At 46.8% G+C, this 19,148-nt stretch overlaps 1 protein-coding gene and 1 long non-coding RNA gene across 2 annotated transcripts in view; one reads left to right on the plus strand and one right to left on the minus strand.

The window, feature by feature from the left end:
* Positions 1–3,810: 3,810 nt before the first annotated feature.
* Positions 3,811–15,233, minus strand: LOC133753597 (uncharacterized). The gene is made up of 3 exons (XR_009865076.1): positions 15,196–15,233; positions 5,244–5,363; positions 3,811–4,391 (listed from the first exon to the last, which is right to left on the minus strand). It is a non-coding gene; the product is annotated as an uncharacterized LOC133753597 (long non-coding RNA).
* Positions 15,234–15,874: 641 nt separating this feature from the next.
* Positions 15,875–19,148, plus strand: part of SLC25A43 (solute carrier family 25 member 43) — a 46,868-nt gene continuing 43,594 nt past the window's right edge. Inside the window, exon 1 of the mRNA XM_062183542.1 lies at positions 15,875–16,149. Coding sequence (XP_062039526.1) covers positions 15,875–16,149 — 275 coding nt within the window. The remainder of the gene's footprint in view (positions 16,150–19,148) is intronic.

Here is a 19,148-nt window from a genome sequence, read left to right on the forward strand (position 1 = left end):
TCTCTCTCTCTCTCTCCCTTCTTCCCTCCCTCCCTCCCTCCTTCCCTCCCTCCCCTTCTATGTCTGTGTAACTCTTTCAAATAAATAAATAGATCTTTAAAAAAAAAGGAAATGTATGAAGTTTGTATTCCTTAAATAAAAGGTTTCTGGGGGAAAAATAAGGTACCTGCATTATACATGAAGTTGTACATGTTAGTTGGAGGTAAATTTAACTTAGTTTAAAATGTATATTATAGGGGACAGCACTGTGGCGCAGCAGGTTAAAGCCCTGGCCTGAAGCACCAGCATCCCAAAATGGCGCCAGTTCTAGTCCTAGCTGCTCCTCTTCTGATCCAGCTCTCTGCTATGACCTGGGATAGCAGTGGAGGATGACCCAGGTCCTTGGGCCCCTGTGCCCATGTGGGAGAGCTGGAGGAGGCTCCTGGCTTTGGATCAGTGCAGCTCTGGCCATTGCGGCCATCTAGGGAATGAACCAGTGGATGGGAAGACCTCTCTCCTCTGTCTCTACCTCTCTCTGCAACTCTTTTAAATAAATAAAATAAATCTTTAAAAATGTATATTATAAACTCTAGGGCAACCATTATCATTGATATGATTAAGAGAGGAGATAAAATATGATCATACAAAAAGCCCAGTTAAAACTAAGGAAGGCAGAAAAAGAGGATGGGGAAGAAATGGAGAACAAGGATAATACATAGAAAACAGTTATAAACATAGTAGATATCTAACTGTATTAGGCAGCTTTTTAATACTATACAGGCTACTTCGGAAGGAAAGAGGTTTATTTTGGCTCATGGTTCCAGAGGTTCACAGTTCAAGATCAGGCAGGCCCCACTGGTTCAGTCTCCAGTAATGGCATTCTGGCTGGCAGTGTCCTAAGGTGCCACAAAACATCACAAGGCAAAAGTCAGGGAGCTGTCTCTACTGTTGAGGCATGGTGTTTTTTTCTAACTATTTGTTGAACTCTTTACTTAGTGTAGGGTTAGTCTTGTGAGTATAAAATAAACTGAAAGTAGATCACTGCAAAAATTAAAAGAGGGACTGAGAGAGGAAGGAGGAGGAAGGGTGGGAACGTGGGCAGGAGGGAGGGTAGGGTGGGAAGTGTCACTATATTCTTTAATCTGTACATATGAAATACATGAAATCTGTTTGCCTTAAATAAAATTTTTAAAAAAGAAAATGGAAGACACAGGATTGGATGATTGCTAAAATCCCTTCTGGTTCTCACATTTTATATTTTAAATAAAGCTATACACTTTCTTTTTTTTAACTTTTATTTAATGAATATAAATTTCCAAAGTACATCTTATGGATTACAATGGCTTCCCGCCCCCATAACTTCCCTCCCACCCGCAACCCTCCCATTTCCCTCTCCCTCCCCTCTTCCATTCACATCAAGATTCATTTTAAATTCTTTTTATATACAGAAAATCGATTTAGTATATATTAAGTAAAGATTTCAATAGTTTGCACCCACACAGAAACACAAAGTGAAACATACTGTTTGAGTACAAGTTATAGCATTAAATCACAACGTATAGCACATTCAGGACAGAGATCCCACATGAGGAGCAAGTGCACAGTGACTCCTGTTGTTGATCCAACAAATTGACACTCTAGTTTATGGCGCCAGTAACCACCCTAGGCTCCCGTCATGAGTTGCCAAGTCTATGGAAGCCTTCCGAGTTCACCGACTCTGATCATATTTAGACAAGGTCATAGTCAAAGTGGAAGTTCTCTCCTCCCTTCAGAGAAAGGCACCTCCCTCTTTTTTTTTTTTTAAGGGAAAGGGTTTACTGGGGAACACCCAACAGACCAGAAAGCTGATTCCAGCCAAGACTGGGAGAAAAGTCACTCATCTTTTGTAGCTAGAGGGGTTTGTCTGTAGAGAAATTTTGAACAATTATACAGCATTAAGTGGGGAAGAGGACCATCAGTATACACAGGTTGGGAGTAGAGCCATTGGTGGTAGAGTAGAGGTTATGATTACAAAGAAATGAGGCCCAAGTGCGCTAGACAGGGTCTAGAACAAAGGACAGAGTCATTATTAGAGGAGCTAAGAAAGGTGCTGTCTAAGCTACAATTAAGTTTTCTGATTGAGAGGCAAACAGAACCTGACAGAAGGGGCTTGATAATAATCTGTTGGGGTTTAGGCCTTGTAAGTTAAGAACTTTCAAAAAAAAAAGTCAGGGAGCATGCTGGCTGACTCTGTCCATATGGTCTCTTATAAAGCACCAGAATTCAACTATGGGTGTTTCACCCCCAGTGACCCAATCCAATCCAATCGCTTCCCAAAGGCTCCACCTACCAACACCATAATTGAACTAAGTTTCCATCCTCTTAGTACCACTAACATAAGATTTTAGGGATCAAGCCTTTAACACATGCGCCTTCAGGGAACATTCAGCACCCAAACTGATATCCAAACCACAGCATTAACTATATCAAGAATCAGTCTAAATGTACCAGTTAAAAGATAGACTGGCTGGCGCCGTGGCTTAACAGGCTAATCCTCCACCTTGCGGCACCGGCACACCGGGTTCTAGTCCCGGTTGGGGCGCCGGATTCTGTCCAGGTTGCCCCTCTTCCAGGTCAGCTCTCTGCTATGGCCCAGGAAGGCAGTGGAGGATGGCCCAAGTGCTTGGGCCCTGCACCCGCATGGGAGACCAGGAGAAGCACCTGGCTCCTGGCTTCGGATCAGCGTGATGAGCCAGCCACAGCGGCCATTGGAGGGTGAACCAACGGCAAAAATGAAGACCTTTCTCTCTCTCTCTCTCACTATCCACTCTGCCTGTCCAAAAAAAAAAAAAAAAAGATAGACTGTAGACTGTCCAAATGGATTTAAAAAATAAGACCAATTAAATATTGTCTACAAGAAACCCACTTTAAATAAAAAGACACCATAGGTTAAAAAGTAAAAGGATGGCCACAAATATACCAAGGAAACACAAATCAAAAGAAAGCTAGAGTAGCTTTATTTCTATCAGACACAGTAGACTACAGAACAAGGAATGTTATGAAGAATAGAAGACAATGCATGATGATAAAAGGATCAGCTGTCAAAAGGACAATACACTCTTTATCATGCATGCACCTAATATCAGAGCATAAAATAAATGAGGCAAGACCTGACAGAACTGCAAGGAAAAAATAGATACATCCATTATCATCATTGGAGACCTAAACATCTGTCAGTAACTGGTAGATCCAGCAGGCAAAATAATTATTACAAATCTAGAACGGATAGTAGAGAAGGGAGATGAGAACCAGCTATACCCCAAGACCATGGGCTGTAGTCCTTCCCACTGATTTCCTCTTCGAAGCTTCCCCTCAGAGAGAAAAGTTCACAGAGACTCTGGACATGTTTGGAGAAGCTCATCCATGCAATAAAAAGAGTGACTTAGGGGTCAGCTCTGTGGCAGGGCGGGTAAAGCCACTGCCTGCGGTGCCATTATCCCATACGGGCGCCGGTTTGAGTCCCAGCTGCTCCACTTCCGATCCAGCTCTCTGCTATGGCCTGGGAAAGCAGTAGAAGATGGCCCAAATCCTTGGGTCCCTGCACTTGTGTGGGAGACCCCGAAGAAGCTCCTGGCTCCTGGGTTTGGATCAGCACAGCTGTGGCCATTGCAGCCAATTAGGGAATGAACCAGCAGATAGAAGACCGACCGACTTCTCTCTCCCTCTTCCTCTCCCTCTCCCTCTCCCTCTCCTCTCTCCGTGTAACTCTGACTTTCAAATAAATAAATAAATAAATCATTTTTAAAAAAAAAAGGAGTGACTTCTGGCAGGCATGAAGGTACACAGCTCAGAACTTGCTTCGAGAAAGAATTTGTCAAATATTCGTGAGCAGTGCAGTTAGCTGACAGCCTCTGGCTACGGCACCTTCCAAGATCAGCCACAACTTCTTGACAAGGCCATGCTTTCCCTAAGCAGATTCCAGCCATGGACTAAGCATGGTGGCAGTACTAAGGCCTGGCCATTTCTGCCCAATGTGGTACTCTTCTAATAGGAACTCTTTCCTCCAGAACTCCCCACTGGATCGACCAAGATTTTGTCACATCTGTCTCATGGTCTAAGACAATGCTGCCCCATTCTGCCCCTCCTCTCATCCTTCCACATGGACCAGAGCTGCATTATGATCTGACGACTCTCCCTGCTCATTCTTGCTCCTTGTCCTTTTCTCTCTCACAGGCATCATCCCCAGTCACCATCTTGCATTCCTAACTCTACATTCCCATCTGCTTCCTGCAGGATACAAATTGGTACAATTAGCTACTCACTACTGCCATCCACGTTGGGGAAATTCTTCAGAAGACACTTAATCAAGCATTTCAAGAGGCTCTTCATTATGATCAACATGTTTACAGCAAGTTCTTCAATTGAATTCACTTCTAGGTAATTCAGACAATGAAAACTGCTTAGTACCCCCGTTTCACAATCCCTACCATGCATGTGTGCAGTCACTGCATTCAGGTTCTTTCGCATAGTAGAATACTGATAAAGCTTGTCATACACGCATCAATTTGGAGCAAAGTCAATCCCAATCCTGCTTATGATTATTCAGATTGAAAGTTCTTGTCCAGGCCAGTGCTGTGGCTCAACAGGCTAATCCTCCACCTTGCGGCACCAGCACACCGGGTTCTAGTCCCGGTCGGAGCACCAGATTCTGTCCCGGTTGCTCCTCTTCCAGGCCAGCTCTCTGCTATGGCCTGGGAGTACAGTGGAGGATGGCCCAAGTCCTTGGGCCCTGCACCCCATAGGAGACCAGGAGAAGCACCTGGCTCTTGCCTTCGGATCAGCGCAGTGCGCCGGCTGCAGCGCGCTGGCCACGGCGGCCATTGGAGGGTGAACCAATGGCAAAGGAAGACCTTTCTCTCTGTCTCTCTCTCTCACTGTCCACTCTGCCTGTCAAAAAAATAAATAAATAAATAAAAAGAAAGTTCTTGTCCAGAAAGATAGAAATTTTTCCTGAAACTCAGTCAAGTGATGACTTTCCCTTACAGAAGTCAGTGACTTCCTTGAGTGAAAGTAGTTATTTGTGGTCATTGCCTGTCTCATTTTGAAGCTGAGGGGGAAGGAGACTTAAAATAATGGACAAGCATTAAATACTTCCCATAATCTTCATGAAGAACTCAAGTGGAGCTTTCTTATAGACAAAAGTGTATAGTGCTGTTAGGATGAACTAGACACTGCTGTGGTAACAAAGAAACCCTGGCACTTGAATGCCTTAACCAAACTCATACCAAGTCCCATGGGGTGATTCCAGTCTGAGCAATTCTCCAGAACGGCTTTCCTGAGTGCTGAATTCGGGCAGCCAGGTGTCTTGCCTTGTACTGTACCATTTCATAATCCTTTTCTTCCAGCTGCAACAACAGCAGAGAGATTAGCATGAAAACTCTTGAGGGATATCCCATAAGGAAGGCCTGGAAGTGCAAGTTATTGATTCCAAACTCCTCCCATTGCCAGAAGGAAACAATGCAGTGCTACTTAGCTAAAAGGAAAGCTGAAAAATGTAGCAGAGCATGTGGATATTATAGCCAATATCTGTGCTGTGTTGTATGTGATCTCTGCCATACTAGACTTTGCTTTTGGTGTAACAACTTGAACACGTGAAACAAGCCCTCAGGTTGGATCTAGCCTATGTTGGACACTCTTCTTACTTTATCTTGATACACTTTTTTTCAGTCTAAATTACTTTCTTTTTTTATAAACTTTCTTTTTTCTAAAATATTTATTTATTTATTTGAAAGTCAGAGTTACACAGAGAGGAGAGGAGAGGAGAGGAGAGGGAGGGGGGGGAGAGAGAGAGAGAGAGAGAGAGGTCTTCCATCTGCTAGTTCACTCCCCAATTGGCTGCAACAGCCAGAGCTGGGCTGATCCAAAGCCAGGAGCCAGGAATTCTTCCAGGTCTCCCACGTGGGTGCAGGGGCCCAAGGACTTGGGCCATCTTCTACTGCTTTCCCAGGCCATAGCAGAGAACTGGATCCGAAGTGAAGCAGCCAGGTCTTGAACCGGCGCCCATATGGGATGCTGATGCTTCAGGCCAGGGTGTTAACCCGCTGAGCCACAGCACCGGCCCCCCAGTCTAAATTACTTTAATAAATCATCAGTAAGTTTAAAATTCTTCCCTATCTCAGTTAACTGTGTCTCCATCTACCCATTTGGTCAAGTCCAAAATTAAGAAGTTATCCTTGCTTCCTCCACATGGAAACTAGATGAAAAAGAGCTCCCAAATCCCTGTGTATGGCTGACCCCAGAGCAGCTTCCATGAATACTAGGGTCCAGTTGGATGGCATATCCCTAAAGCAGACAGCTTGATAGAATTACTTGTAGGGGCCAGCGCTGAGGCACAGAGGGTAAAGCCACTGCCTGCAGTGCCAGCATGCCACATGGGTACCAGTTCGAGTACCATCTGCTCCACTTCCAATCCAGCTCCCTGCTAATGCACCTGGGAAAACAGTGGAAGATGGTCCAAGTGCTTGGGCCCTGCACCCATGTGGGAGATCCAGAAGAAGCTCCTGGCTCCTGCTCCTGGCTCCTGGCTCCAGATCAGCCCAGCTCCAGCTGTTGCTGCCATGGGGGGTGGGGGATGAACCAGTGGATGGAGAACCTCTCTCTCTGCGTCTGCCTCTCTATAACTCTGCCTTTCAAATAAATAAATAAAAATCTTTAAAAAAAAAAAAAGATTGGGTGGGAAAAGCCAGCAAGACTTGTCTGTCCAGATTCATCACCATTCTTCATGTCAAGCATGGGCCAGGACCCCTTTTAAATGGGGTCTTATCATCTACTATCAGATGAAGTAGGTGAGAGGGTTTAAGAATAGAGTTTTGACCGCCTGCCTTGGGGAGAAAAAGAAGCAGGTATAAGGACAGCAGGAGGTCAGAGACTGCATTCTGAAGCTTGTTTCTGAGGCCTAGAGTGCCCCCAACGTTATTCTAACCAATTAAGGGAACAAGAAGAACTGTGGAAGTAATGAGCCTGGAACCAGGGATTAAAAGCAAAAAATTATCACAAGACTCAATTCTAATACTATAGATGACAGATGATAATTCTTTAAAGAGAAACATGACTGTCAAGCAGGACTCCAAGATTTTTGACCTGAATTATCAAATGAATGAAGAGTGTGTTTGCTGAGATGGGTAGGGAAAGATTTGAGGGAAAGATCAGAGGTTTGGTCTGAGACACTTTAGGCTAGAAACACCCGTGGCATGTCAAGTGGAGTTGCTGAGAAGGTGTCGGGGTATGAGAATCTGAAGTTTAGAGAAGAGCAGGCTGGAGATAACGTGAGTATGACAGTATTCAAAATGTTCATGGAAAATAAAATTAAAAGACGGTTTATTTTGGTGCAAAGATATTGAAATCATATATATGGGCGGCCTTCAAAAAGGCCTATATATATTGTAGAAATGTGTATTAAAAAAAAACTATGGATTTCAAAATGTTTTGCACCAAAACGAACATATATTTTAATTCCATTTTCCCATAACCTTTCTGAAGTACCCTCATATATGACAGAGGACATAGATGACATTTAAAGCCAGGGACTGGGACAGACATTTGGCACAGCAGTTAAGACACTGCTTGGAATGTCCACTTCCACTTCCAATCTAGCTTCCTACTAATGTGCACCTTGGGAAACAGCAAATGATGAGTTAAGTATTTGGGTCCCTGCCATCCACGTTGGAGACCCAGGTTGAATTCCTGGCTTCAGCCTGGTCCAGCCCTGGTAGTTGTGGGCATTTGGGATGAGAACTAGTAGATGGAACATCTCTCTCTCCTTTTCAAATAAAAAAAAATTAAAAATTAAAAAAAGAGAGTCATGAGACTGAAAAGCAAGCAGTTTAAATAATAGAAAAGGCTCAAGGACCAAGTCTAGAGCACTGTAATATTTTTTAGAATTTGTGGACAGAAGGAAGCACCAGCAAAGGATATAGAAGAGTGGTCAGCAGTTAACAAGAATCAGCCCTGAGGCAACTCACTGCAGGGCACCTGATAAAGGTGAACCTAAATAGGCAGCAAGGGACGCTCCACTCCAAGTACAGCTGTCTTATGAAGCCTGGCTTGGTAGTCAGACAGCCTTTCCTTTCAGTCTCTCTTAAACACAACAAATCTCTTGCAAATTATTTGTAAAATTGCAGTAGCACAGCAATATTGTGCTAGATGTGGCCCGTGTCTGGTTTGGGATTATTAAACTTCAGAACCATGCATGTCCAATCTTGCGACCTTCCCACCAGGCCCTCTGGCCAGCGTCGGAGAACACCCAGCAGATGCCCAAAAAACCACTCCCAGTGCCCCAGTAACAAAAGGCTACATAGGTCATTACAACCAGCTGCTGCTACTTTTCATTGCTGCAGCCAGCACCAGCTGACACAGAAGTAAGAGAACATGGTGCATGACAACACCAGGATAGAGTACGTTCAGGGTTCAGTTAGGGTCAGCACTCCCAACCTGTGATGAGTTAAGTCCCAAGCCACATCTCTCCTCTTGCTGCAATTGCAACCCTGGCTTTCTGTTGACCCCTTTCAGGTGTGTGCTGTTTATTCTCTCATCTCTCCATTGCTGACTGACTTGAGAAGTGTCAGGAGGTGCATTTGGAACTCTCTTTAGAGCCCATTCTGATCTTTGTTCTTCCTCCTTCCTGAGAAATTTCCGGCTCCACCTTGACTCACACCAGAGAGTTGTATCACCCTCTCTCCATCCTGGGCAATTTTCTTTCATCTTTCTACTGACTGCCCTCATTAGTTCTTTTTTTTTCCTCATCAGTTCTTGATTGACAGTTTGTCCTCCTTGTCCCAACTTTTCCTGTCATTCTAGCAACTTCAACATTCACATGGCCAACTACCTAATGCCCTCATCCCGTTTTCCTTGCTCTACCTGTTACCAATGACCACAGCCATTTTAGGCAATCTTTTACAACCTGAGCACCAGCATGGCACCATGTATGTTGAACCTCCATATACTTGAATGTGGTCTTTTTATTGGTGCATCAGCACATGACATCCTTCCTTCCTCCACCCTTCGTTCATTCATCTAACTAATGAGTACTGGGCACTAGCAATCTGCCAGCCACTGTTTTGGGCAATGCAAACACATCTGTGAACAGGAAACAAGATCCCTTCCCTCGTGGATCTCACATCCTCATAGGTAGAAATAGACGCTAAAACAACAGAACATAAAAATAGTGGATAGGGAGGCTGGCACTGTGGCATAGTGGGTAAAGCCACCGCCTGCAGTGCTGGCATCCATATGGGCACCGGTTCAAGTCCCGGCTGCTCCACTTGCAATCCAGCTCTCTGCTATGGCCTGGGAAAGCAGTAGAAGATGGCTCAAGTGCTTAGGCCCCTGAACCTGCACGGGAGAGCCAGAAGAAACTCCTGGCTTCGGATTGGCACAGCTCTGGCCGTTGCGGCCAATTGGGGAGTGAACTAGTGGATGGAAGACCTCTCCTCTCTCTGTGTAACTCTTTCTAATAAATAAATCTTCAAAAAATAGTGGATAGGAATAAATGCGATACAGAAAATTGAAATAGAGCAAAGTGGCCGGGTGAATGGGGCACAACAGATTGGATGGTCAGACAAGGTCTGGCAGAGGAGATAACATCAAAGCTGAACTCTGATGAAAAAAGGAACCAACTCTGCAAACATCTGGGGAACGAATGTGCTAAACAGTGGGGAGCAATTAGAGCAGTGGCTGTCAACAAGAATACTGGATGCTGGGGGGCCCGCAATGGAGCATTCTACTAGCACTCAGTGGATAAAAGTCAGGGACTCTGCTATCTGTAATGCACGAGACCACTCTGCAACACTCAGGGCTTTCAAAGCTCCCACCAGGCATTCATGGAGGTAGAAAATCTCTATGCAATGATCTGAGTCAATAACTAACTCTGCTTTACTCCTAAAAAACAAAGCATTTTTGCAGTGTTGATGTACATGGCACTTTCCAGGAATACAAGCACCATATCAAAAGAAGGAAGAGTGAATTTTTGTTCCATTTATAATTCCATCAAGAGTTGTTTTCCATCTTTGAAAAAAAAAACCACCTCACTAATGGCAAGGCAGTGTCACAGAACACACCGCACTGATGGAAATACTTCAGAGAAAATCGATAGAAGACAGGGATGTTGTCATTGATAATACATGCCCGTAGTAAAAAGGCAAGAGAGAAAACGGGAATAGTACAAAAGGGCACACAATCAAAACTCAACCTCCTTTCTGCCTCTGTTCCCAAGTCTCTCAGCTTCCCTCCCACTAAGAAAACTTGATTGTCGGTTTGGGGACATCTTTCCAGAGAAATGATTTCATTTTTTATTTTAAAGGAAAAAAGAGAGACAGAGGGAAACAGAGAGTGAGTTAAAAAGGAAGGAGAGGGTAGGGGGGAAGAGAGGGGAGTGAAGAGGGATCCCATCTGAATGAATATTGATTTGAGCACGAAAAAAGGTGAGGAAAGGCACGCACATACACACACACACACACACACCAAGCTCTTAACTGTGGTTACCTCAGAACATAGGCAGGGGGACTTAACTTTCTTCAGCACACGGCTGTACTATTTGTCTTGGTAAAGCAAGTGTATACTGTTTTTGCAATTTACCAAATCCCATAAGAATAAAGAATAAAAGAAAAATTAGCAGAGCAGGAATCATTCCATAAAGATAAACATAGCAAGCTAAGCGATAATCTAAGAAATATTCACAAGCTACACTACGGTAATGTGCTGTTAGAAGATTTCCATTAGTGAGAAGAGAAACAGACAATGGGAGTTAGAGCGTTATAAATGTGTTAGTCAGGGCCTGTGTTGTGTTACAGCAGGTTAAGCTGCCACTTGTAACACCAGCATCTCATTCGGGTTCAAGTCCTGGCTGTTCAGCTTCTGATCCAGCATCCTGCTAACATACCTGGGAAGTCCAAGCAACAAGTACCCTACTCTACCCGTGTGGGAGACCAGGATAGAGTTCCTGGCTCCTGACTTCTGCCTGACCCAGCTCTGCCTGTTGCAGCCATTTAGGGAGTGAATCTGTACATGGAAGCACTATCTAATTCTCTCTCTCTCTCTCTGCCTTTCAAATAAATAAATCAATATTGAAAACAAAACCTGTTGGTAAATCTCAGGCCTGCCTAGGGTGACAGGAGGCTGTTCACTGGCTGGAATCAAGCTAGCCACCTTTCTCCATCTCTCACTTCTAAGATTTCCTGACTCTTTTTGTGTTGTAGATATCACACATTAATTTTTAACATAGCACCCCAATTTTATGTCATGGACATTTGCCAAAGTTCAAGATCCTTAACCCACAATGTTCTTCACAGGCTTTTCAACAAGTAGGAAAAAGGGGCAGTAAGGTTAGTTTGAGTCTACAAGTCATAATCCAAACATGGGACACCCTGAGGGATTTCTGTTTCAGATCAATATATAGTGTGCCCAATGCTTAGCAAACCCATGTGACTCTGGCTGAGCCAGTATAAACAACACTTCCTTAGCACCTTCTCTTGTAAAGACACAAGCCATCAGGGATATGCTGTGCTGTTACTCATTTGACCCTTCAATGTACCTGTAGCGAAAACATACATTTCACTTTCAAAGTTGAAACACACGGGGGTCAACATGCTGGCATAGTGCCGGCATCCCATATGGGTGCCAGTTCAAGTCCCAGCTTCTCCACTTCTGATCCAGCTCTCTGCTATGGCCTGAGAAAGCAGTAGAAGACGGCCCAAGTCCTTGGACCCCTGCACTCATGTGGGACACCCAGAAGAGCCTCCTGGCTTCTGATCAGCACAGCTCCAGCCATTGTGGCCAACTGAGGACTGAACCAGCGGATAGAAGCTAGCTCGCTCGCGCGCTCTCTCTCTCTCTCTCTCTCTGCCTCTTCCTCTCTGACTTTCAAGTAAATAAATAAATTTAAATAAAAACATGCCATCAGCTCATCCTTTCTCTTGATCAACAGGTATGAAGACTAACATGACTGCCTGCCTCTGACTCACATGAAAATCTTACTTGTGCTAAAGAAAAAAGAACAGCAGGGCTTGACAAAAAAGCATACCCAGTTCCCAAGATGCTACAGTTGAAGCTGTCCTATGGGTTGCCTTAAAGCAAAACAGAACAATACAGCTCAGTTGATCCAGTCTGCATACAATGGGTTATTGTATCAACTGTTCCCAGTCCCAGAGTGGAGCTCCCACAAGGAGCCTTAGGATTTAGTCCTGTTGTCCGTCCAATAGAGTTCTTTAGCACAGAGCTGGTACCTAGAGGTTTCCTTACTATAGTCCCCAAACTCCAGTTAAAGTCCCTTTTAAAGTCTGGTCTTCAGAGTCAGAAATCTACTTTACCCTACTTCCCATAGCCATAAAACGAGCTTTCTGCAAAAAAGAATTCACAAAACATGAAAAATAAGCATCCTGGGCCGGTGCTGTGGCGCAGCAGCTTAAAGCCCTGGCCTGCAGTGCCAGCATCCCATAGGGATGACAATTCAAGTCCCAGCTGCTCCACTTCCAATCCAGCTCTCTGTTATGGCCTGGGAAAGCAGTGGAAGACGGCCCAAGTCTTGTGCCCCTGCACCTGTGTGGGAGACCCGGAAGAAGCTCCTGGCTTCAGATGGGTTCAGCTCTGGCCATTGCAGTCAATTGGGGAGTGAACCAGCAGATGGAAGACCTCTCTCTTTCTGGCTCTACATCTCTCTGTAACTCTTTCAAATGAATAAAATAACTCTAAAGGGAAAAAAAAAATAAGCATGCCCTAGTTGTGGAGGGCAGAACAAGGCTTCTGTAACTAGAAAAAACTCTTCTAATCAAAAGCCTGCAATACCTTTTTTAAAAATTTATGTATTATTTGAAAGTCAGAGTTACACACAGAGAGAGGGAGAGGGAGAGGGAGAGGGAGAGGGAGAGGGAGAGGGAGAGGGAGAGAGAGAGAGAGAGAGAGAAAGAGTCTTCATCTGCTAGTTCACTCCCCAGTTGGCTGCAATGGCCAGAGCTGTGCCGATCCAAAGGCAGGAACCAGGAGCTTCTTCTGGGTTTCCCACATGGGTGCAGGGGACCTAAGGACTTGGGCCATCTTCTATTGCTTTCCCAGGCCATAGCAGAGAGCTGGATCAGAAGTGGAGCAGGCCGGTGCTGCGGCTCAATAGGCTAATCCTCCACCTGCAGCGCCCGCACACCAGGTTCTAGTCCCGGTCGGAGCGCCGGATTCTGTCCCGGTCGCCCCTCTTCCAGGCCAGCTCTCTGCTGTGGCCGGGAGGGCAGTGGAGGATGACCCAAGGCCTTGGGCCCTGCACCCGCATGGGAGACCAGGAGAAGAACCTGGCTCCTGGCTTCGGATCAGCACGATGCGCTGGCCATTGCAGGGTGAACCAATGGCAAAGGAAGACCTTTCTCTCTGTCTCTCTCTCTCACTGTCCACTCTGCCTGTCAAAAATAAATAAATAAATAAAATAAAATAAAAAGAAGTAGAGCAGCCAGGACTTGAACCAGCACCCATACGGGATGCGGGCACTGCAGGCGGTGGCTTTACTCGCTACACCACAGCGCCGGCGCCTTGACTTTCTGTGTTAGAACCATTCAAAATCCTTTCTTCTAGCTAATCTGAAAATACAATAATCTGAAATATATAATAAATTACTACAAATGTTTAAGGTAATGGTTATGTTAATCACACTAATTTGATCATTGCCCATTGCATATATGTGTAAAAATAACACACCATACCCCATGAGTATGTACAATTATTGTGGCAAATAAAAAACATGCTTAAGTTAAAAAAGGCTCCTTTATCATTGTCTGTTAGTAAATGTGGAAAATAACTATAAGCAACTATGTACCTGAGATGTCTTGCTCAACCTCATGACTACTGACAATTCCTTTCTTTGTACTCACTACTATTGAAATGGCTTTTTAAAGAGATAGGAAAATGGAATTTTAAAAATATAATGGGGGCCGGCGCCGTGGCTCACTAGGCTAATCCTCTGCCTGCGGTGCCGGCACACCGGTTCTAGTCCCGGTCGGGGTGCTGGATTCTGTCCCGGTTGCCCCTCTTCCAGTCCAGCTCTCTGCTGTGGCCCGGGAGGGCAGTGGAGGATGGCCCAAATCCTTGGGCCCTGAACCCCATGGGAGACCAGGAGGAAGCACCTGGCTCCTGGCTTCGGATCGGCACAGTGCCGGTCGTGGCGGCCATTTGGGGGGTGAACAAACGGAAAAGGAAGACCTTTCTCTCTCTCTCTCTCTCTCTCTCTCTCTCTCTCTCTCTCTCTCTCACTGTCTAACTCTGCCTGTCAAAAAATATATATATAATAGGGGCCAGTGTTGTAGTGTAAGGGTTAAAGCTGCCTGCTGTGACGCTAGCATCTCATATGGGTGCCGGTCCTAGCTGCTCCATTTCCAATCCAGCTCCCTGCTTATGTGCCTGGGGAAAGTAGAAGATGGCCCAAGTTCTTGAGCCCCTGCCACCCACATGGGAGACCCTGATGAAGCTCCTGGTTCCTGGCTTTGGTTGGGTCCAGCCCTGGCCGATGTGGCCATTTGGGAAGTGAACCACTGCATGGAAGAGCTCGCTCTCTCTTTCTGTAACTCTTTCAAATAAATAAAATATTTTTTAAAAAAATCTTATTTAAAAAGCCTTCCTTCTGGGGGCCGACACTGTGGTTTAGTGGGCTAAGCCTCTGCAGTGCCAGCATCCCATATGGGCGCCAGTTCTAATCCTGGCTGTTCTACTTCTGATCTAGCACTCTGCTATGGCCTGGGAAAGCAGTAGAAGATGGTCCAAGTCCTTGAGCCCCTGCACCTGCCTGGGAGACCCAGAAGAAGCTCCTGGCTCCTGGCTTCAGATCGGCCCAGCTCTGGCCGTTGTGGCCATTTGGGGAGTGAACCAGTGGATGAACCTTAATGTTTGTCTCTCCCTCTCTGTCTGTAACTCTACCTCTGAGGTAAATAAATAAAATCTTTAAAAAAAAAAAAGCTTTTGATTCTGGTCAAGTCTCTCTTGGCCCTTCTTCGTGCCTATGGTCTTCTTAGCTAACAGAGGTACTGCAAATGCCCCTACTGGAGTTACACTCTGCAGCCCGAGGACATGCATGCTACACATGGAGTGTAGCCCGTAGTGGATGCTACTCTGCTTTGTAGTAGCTGTGTGATCTGGAGCAAGCCCATTTCTATGTCATGGTTTCCTCTTCTGTAAAATGATATCTAATCATAACACATACATACTGCTTACCTCTACCAGTCTCTGTTCATGTAATCCTTACAGCCGCGCCTACGGGAAAGAAACCATAATCTGAGGCACAGAGAGGTTGAGTGACTTCCCAAAGATCACACAGCTGGTAAACTGCAGAACCAAGACTCTACGGCAGGTTCCAGAATCTAGTTCTAGCCACCACACCTTCAGCTTCTCCAAAGGAAGACATGCCCACAGTGTTGAGGACTAACTGAGATAATATATGCAAGGCCCTGGACTTCACAAGTGTGAGAGGCAGCAGCTATAGTTGTTATGGAAGGATTTTCTGTACCGCACTGAGAGAGCCGCAAGGTTTTTCCTTTGAGCAGAGGGAATAAGAGGGTAAAGGAGAAGAGGAGCACTGAACACCTAGGACACAAGAAGTCTACCTGGCTGGGCCTTGGAGAGAACATGGTGACGCTTTCCGAACTCAAAGTCGAAAAGTCGAGCCTCGGCAGCTGAGCAGCAGACCTATGGTACCGCGGCGAGGCCGCAGAGCCCGCGCGGTCGGCCCTCCACCCACCTGCAGCCCCCGCGGCCCAGCTCGGGCGTGAGCCGGGCTCCCAGTCCCTCCCGCGGGCCCGCCCCACGCCGGGCGGGGCCTGGGCCGCCCTCGCCGCCGATGGCCGCAGAGCCCCGGGCCGAGGCGCGCGCGGGGTGCCGGGCCGGGCCGGGCCGGATGGCGACGTGGAGGCGGGACGTGCGGCTGACCGGCAGCCAGCGGCTGCTGTGCGCCGGCCTGGCGGGCGCGCTCAGCCTCAGCCTCACCGCGCCCCTGGAGCTCGCTAGCGTGCTGGCCCAGGTCGGCGTGGCGCGAGGCCGCGCCCGGGGGCCGTGGGCCACAGGGCGCTGGGTGTGGCGGGCCGAGGGGCCCCGGGCCCTGTGGAAGGGGAACGCGGTGGCGTGCCTGCGCCTCTTCCCCTGCAGCGCCGTGCAGCTCGCTGCCTACCGCAAGTAAGAGCCGGGAAGCCGGGAAGTTGGGAAGCCGCACTGAGTCGGGGCCCTGTGGTGGGGACGGCCCCTTCCGGGTCACGTGGGAGCCCCTTGCAGCAGCTGGGCCAGGAGGCCACCTCTATGGCCCCTAAAGTGCAGTCCCCCAGCTTTGTGTTCTTTGATGTTGTCTTGGGATTCATGCCCTACAAACCGCAGTTATATGGCACACAGCCTGGCCCTGAGAGGCTCGCTAGGTTGCACGGGGCGAGGAGGTGGAATGGAACAGGCAAGGAGGTTTGGGGCAAAGGAATGAAGACTTCTCCATAGGGATGACTCCTGAGACCATGCCCACCGTCCCCCAATTTGGCAAATGTTCTTTGGCCGGCTTAGGTGGAAAGAGACCCTTTTGAAAGGGTGTGTGTGTGTGTGTGTAGCTGTGCGTGACCAATGCCCCAAGAAGAAAAGTGCTTGGTAAGGGGAAAGGGCCCCAGGGAGGCCACCAGATTGTGCCCACTCACTCCCCCAACCTAAACTCGAGGACCAAACCAGGGGCTGCAGACTCCCCTCTCCAAGCTACAAGCAGCCCCTCCAGCCTATGATGTCACCCCACCCCCAGCTGCCCACCCGGACTCTCCTTTGAGCTTCTCCTACCTTTGCCCACATCCACAGCTGCTCCTTGGGGAAAGAGAGAAATGCGTTGGAGCTAGATAAGATGCATAAAAGCAGAAAGGCTAGGGATGGCATTTCTGGAACAGGAAGTGGCTGTCTGTGAGGGCCGGTGGTCCCTGGGTCTCTCACTCCTGGGGCACTATGCCAACTCTGAAGATTGGCCTTGGCTCTGAATTAGACAAACAGCTCACAGCTGCTGGGCAGATAGATGCACTCTATCTTGACCACAGAGCTCAGCCTTGGTGGCTAACAGTCAAAGCATTTTGCCTTGACACTCACTTGGAAGACCAGAGCTGATAAAGGCTCCTTGGCGGCTGGCAAGTTGAATGGAATCATCCTGACCACTGAGCACTCTAGGCCAGCACTCATTTTGTCTCTGCCTGGGAGTGGCATCCCCTTCTCTCTCTTCTGGAGAGAGACGCATGGGTAGGGTCACGTGGTATTTGTGTCAAGGCTCTTCTCCCTTGCCCTGGCAGTCTGTGACCAGTTGTCCTCTGACTTCCTCCCTGTTTCACCCTGTTCTCCACAAAGTGGAATGCAAATCTTTCTGCGGATGGAATAGAATGTGTGTGGGTGTGGGGGAAGAACTAAACAGGCTGGTTGAAGTGCCCTAGCCGTTCTGCTAGCCAACTAATAGATATATATCATTTGATTTCTACAACTCTGCTTCCTGCCCTGTGAGGTCCATAGCAGAATTGGGCTCAGACCACTCATGCAACTCCTCTGTGACTGAGCTGAGCTCCACCACCTGGCCTTGACTCCAAATCTTAGATTGTTTCTAGTGCATCACTCTGCCTTCCTCTCTGTATTCATTTGACATGAATGTCATTAAGCTACATGAGGTGCCCAGTGTGTGCATGATGCTCAGGGCATTGCAGGGATGAAAGGGGCACAATCCCGGTGCCCCCAGGAGCTTACAGGGGAATAGAGCAATAAAACCAGTGCGCCCACAAGAAGAGAACCGTGCTACCTTGTTTGCCATGGATAAAATGCTGTGGCAGTTTACATTTCTGATGAGGGATGAAGAGGAGGAAGTGTGCAGACTGCACAGAGGAGTAAACACAAATGTTGGCTTGGCCTTGGGAGAATGAGTAGGAGTCTGCTAGGCAAAGATGGGGAGAAAGATGTTGCAGATCGTGTCAGGAAGGGCACAGAGGTGGGCAGCCATGTGGCATGACTGGAAATACAGCCAGAAAAGCAGCTTGGAATGAGAGCTTGGGGGTTCAGCTCAAAGAAGTTTAGACTTGACTTGGTATGCAAGGGTAGCTGTGGGAGTTTTTTTTTTTTTTTGCAAGAAGGGGGCGGGGTAACTGTGATTAAAGCAATTCAAGGGGAATTAGTGTCACATGATAGCAGGATAGGATGACTAGAGAGGAGGAAGATTGGGGGTGGTAGGACCAGTTAGGAACCTGTTACACTAGTCCATGTGGCAACAGAGGGTACCTGAAACAGGCTGATGGCAGTGGGAGGAGAAAAGAGATGTGTGGGAGAGGAAGAACCGAAAGTGACCTTAGCTAGGTTTGCTAATAAATTGTTTTCCTGAAGGATTATTTTCTCTCTGGAAACAAAAAGCAAGTATTTCAATGAGTGGCAAAGCATAGTTAGGAAACAAAGTGCTTTCCTTGCAACATAAAAATTATATTCTTGGTTTATCATTCTACTAATTCATTTGTACTCTTGCCTGACCCTGCATTTGCAACTTGGCTGTGGGTAATGGGACAGCTTATGATCTTCAGTTTGAGCAAAGCATATACATCCCACATGATCAGGGAATGGAGTGGTTAAATGCCTTGTCCGTGAATACAACTAATGGCAGAGCTGGAACTTGAATCCAGGTCTGCTGGCTCCTTCATCCGGGACTCTCTCTGCCATTGCATGGCTGAAATGTCTGCTTACTTGGATCATGATCAAGAGTCCACTCAGTAGTCTACTGGGGAGCTAAGACCTTTTTAAAAAAAAGATTTATTTATTTGAAATAGAGACAGACATGGGGTAGGGGAAGCTGGGATCTTGTAATAATTATTACCTGACATAACAGGTGGCTTTCAAATGCATCAAATAGAAAAAACACCTCCCCCCAACTTTATTCCACAGCTTCTTGTCTACCTGTGTGTAAACATAGCTTTGGGTCCCTGAAGCTCTGAAATTGTTCATAATCAACACCATTTCCTTATTGCATAGCCTTCTTGAGTTTGTGTTTGGCTGCATTGGCTGCTAACCTGTGCTAGATTGAAATGTTGGCAGTTCTGATCACATATACCCAGGGTGTTTGTAATATCTGCAGTGACTGTAAGGAAGGGTAGCTTATCCCCTCTCCCTGGGAAAAGCTCAGTACATGGATGTGTGGGGGT

This window comes from Lepus europaeus, chromosome X, assembly GCF_033115175.1.
Source record: "Lepus europaeus isolate LE1 chromosome X, mLepTim1.pri, whole genome shotgun sequence".
Classification (NCBI taxonomy): domain Eukaryota; kingdom Metazoa; phylum Chordata; class Mammalia; order Lagomorpha; family Leporidae; genus Lepus; species Lepus europaeus.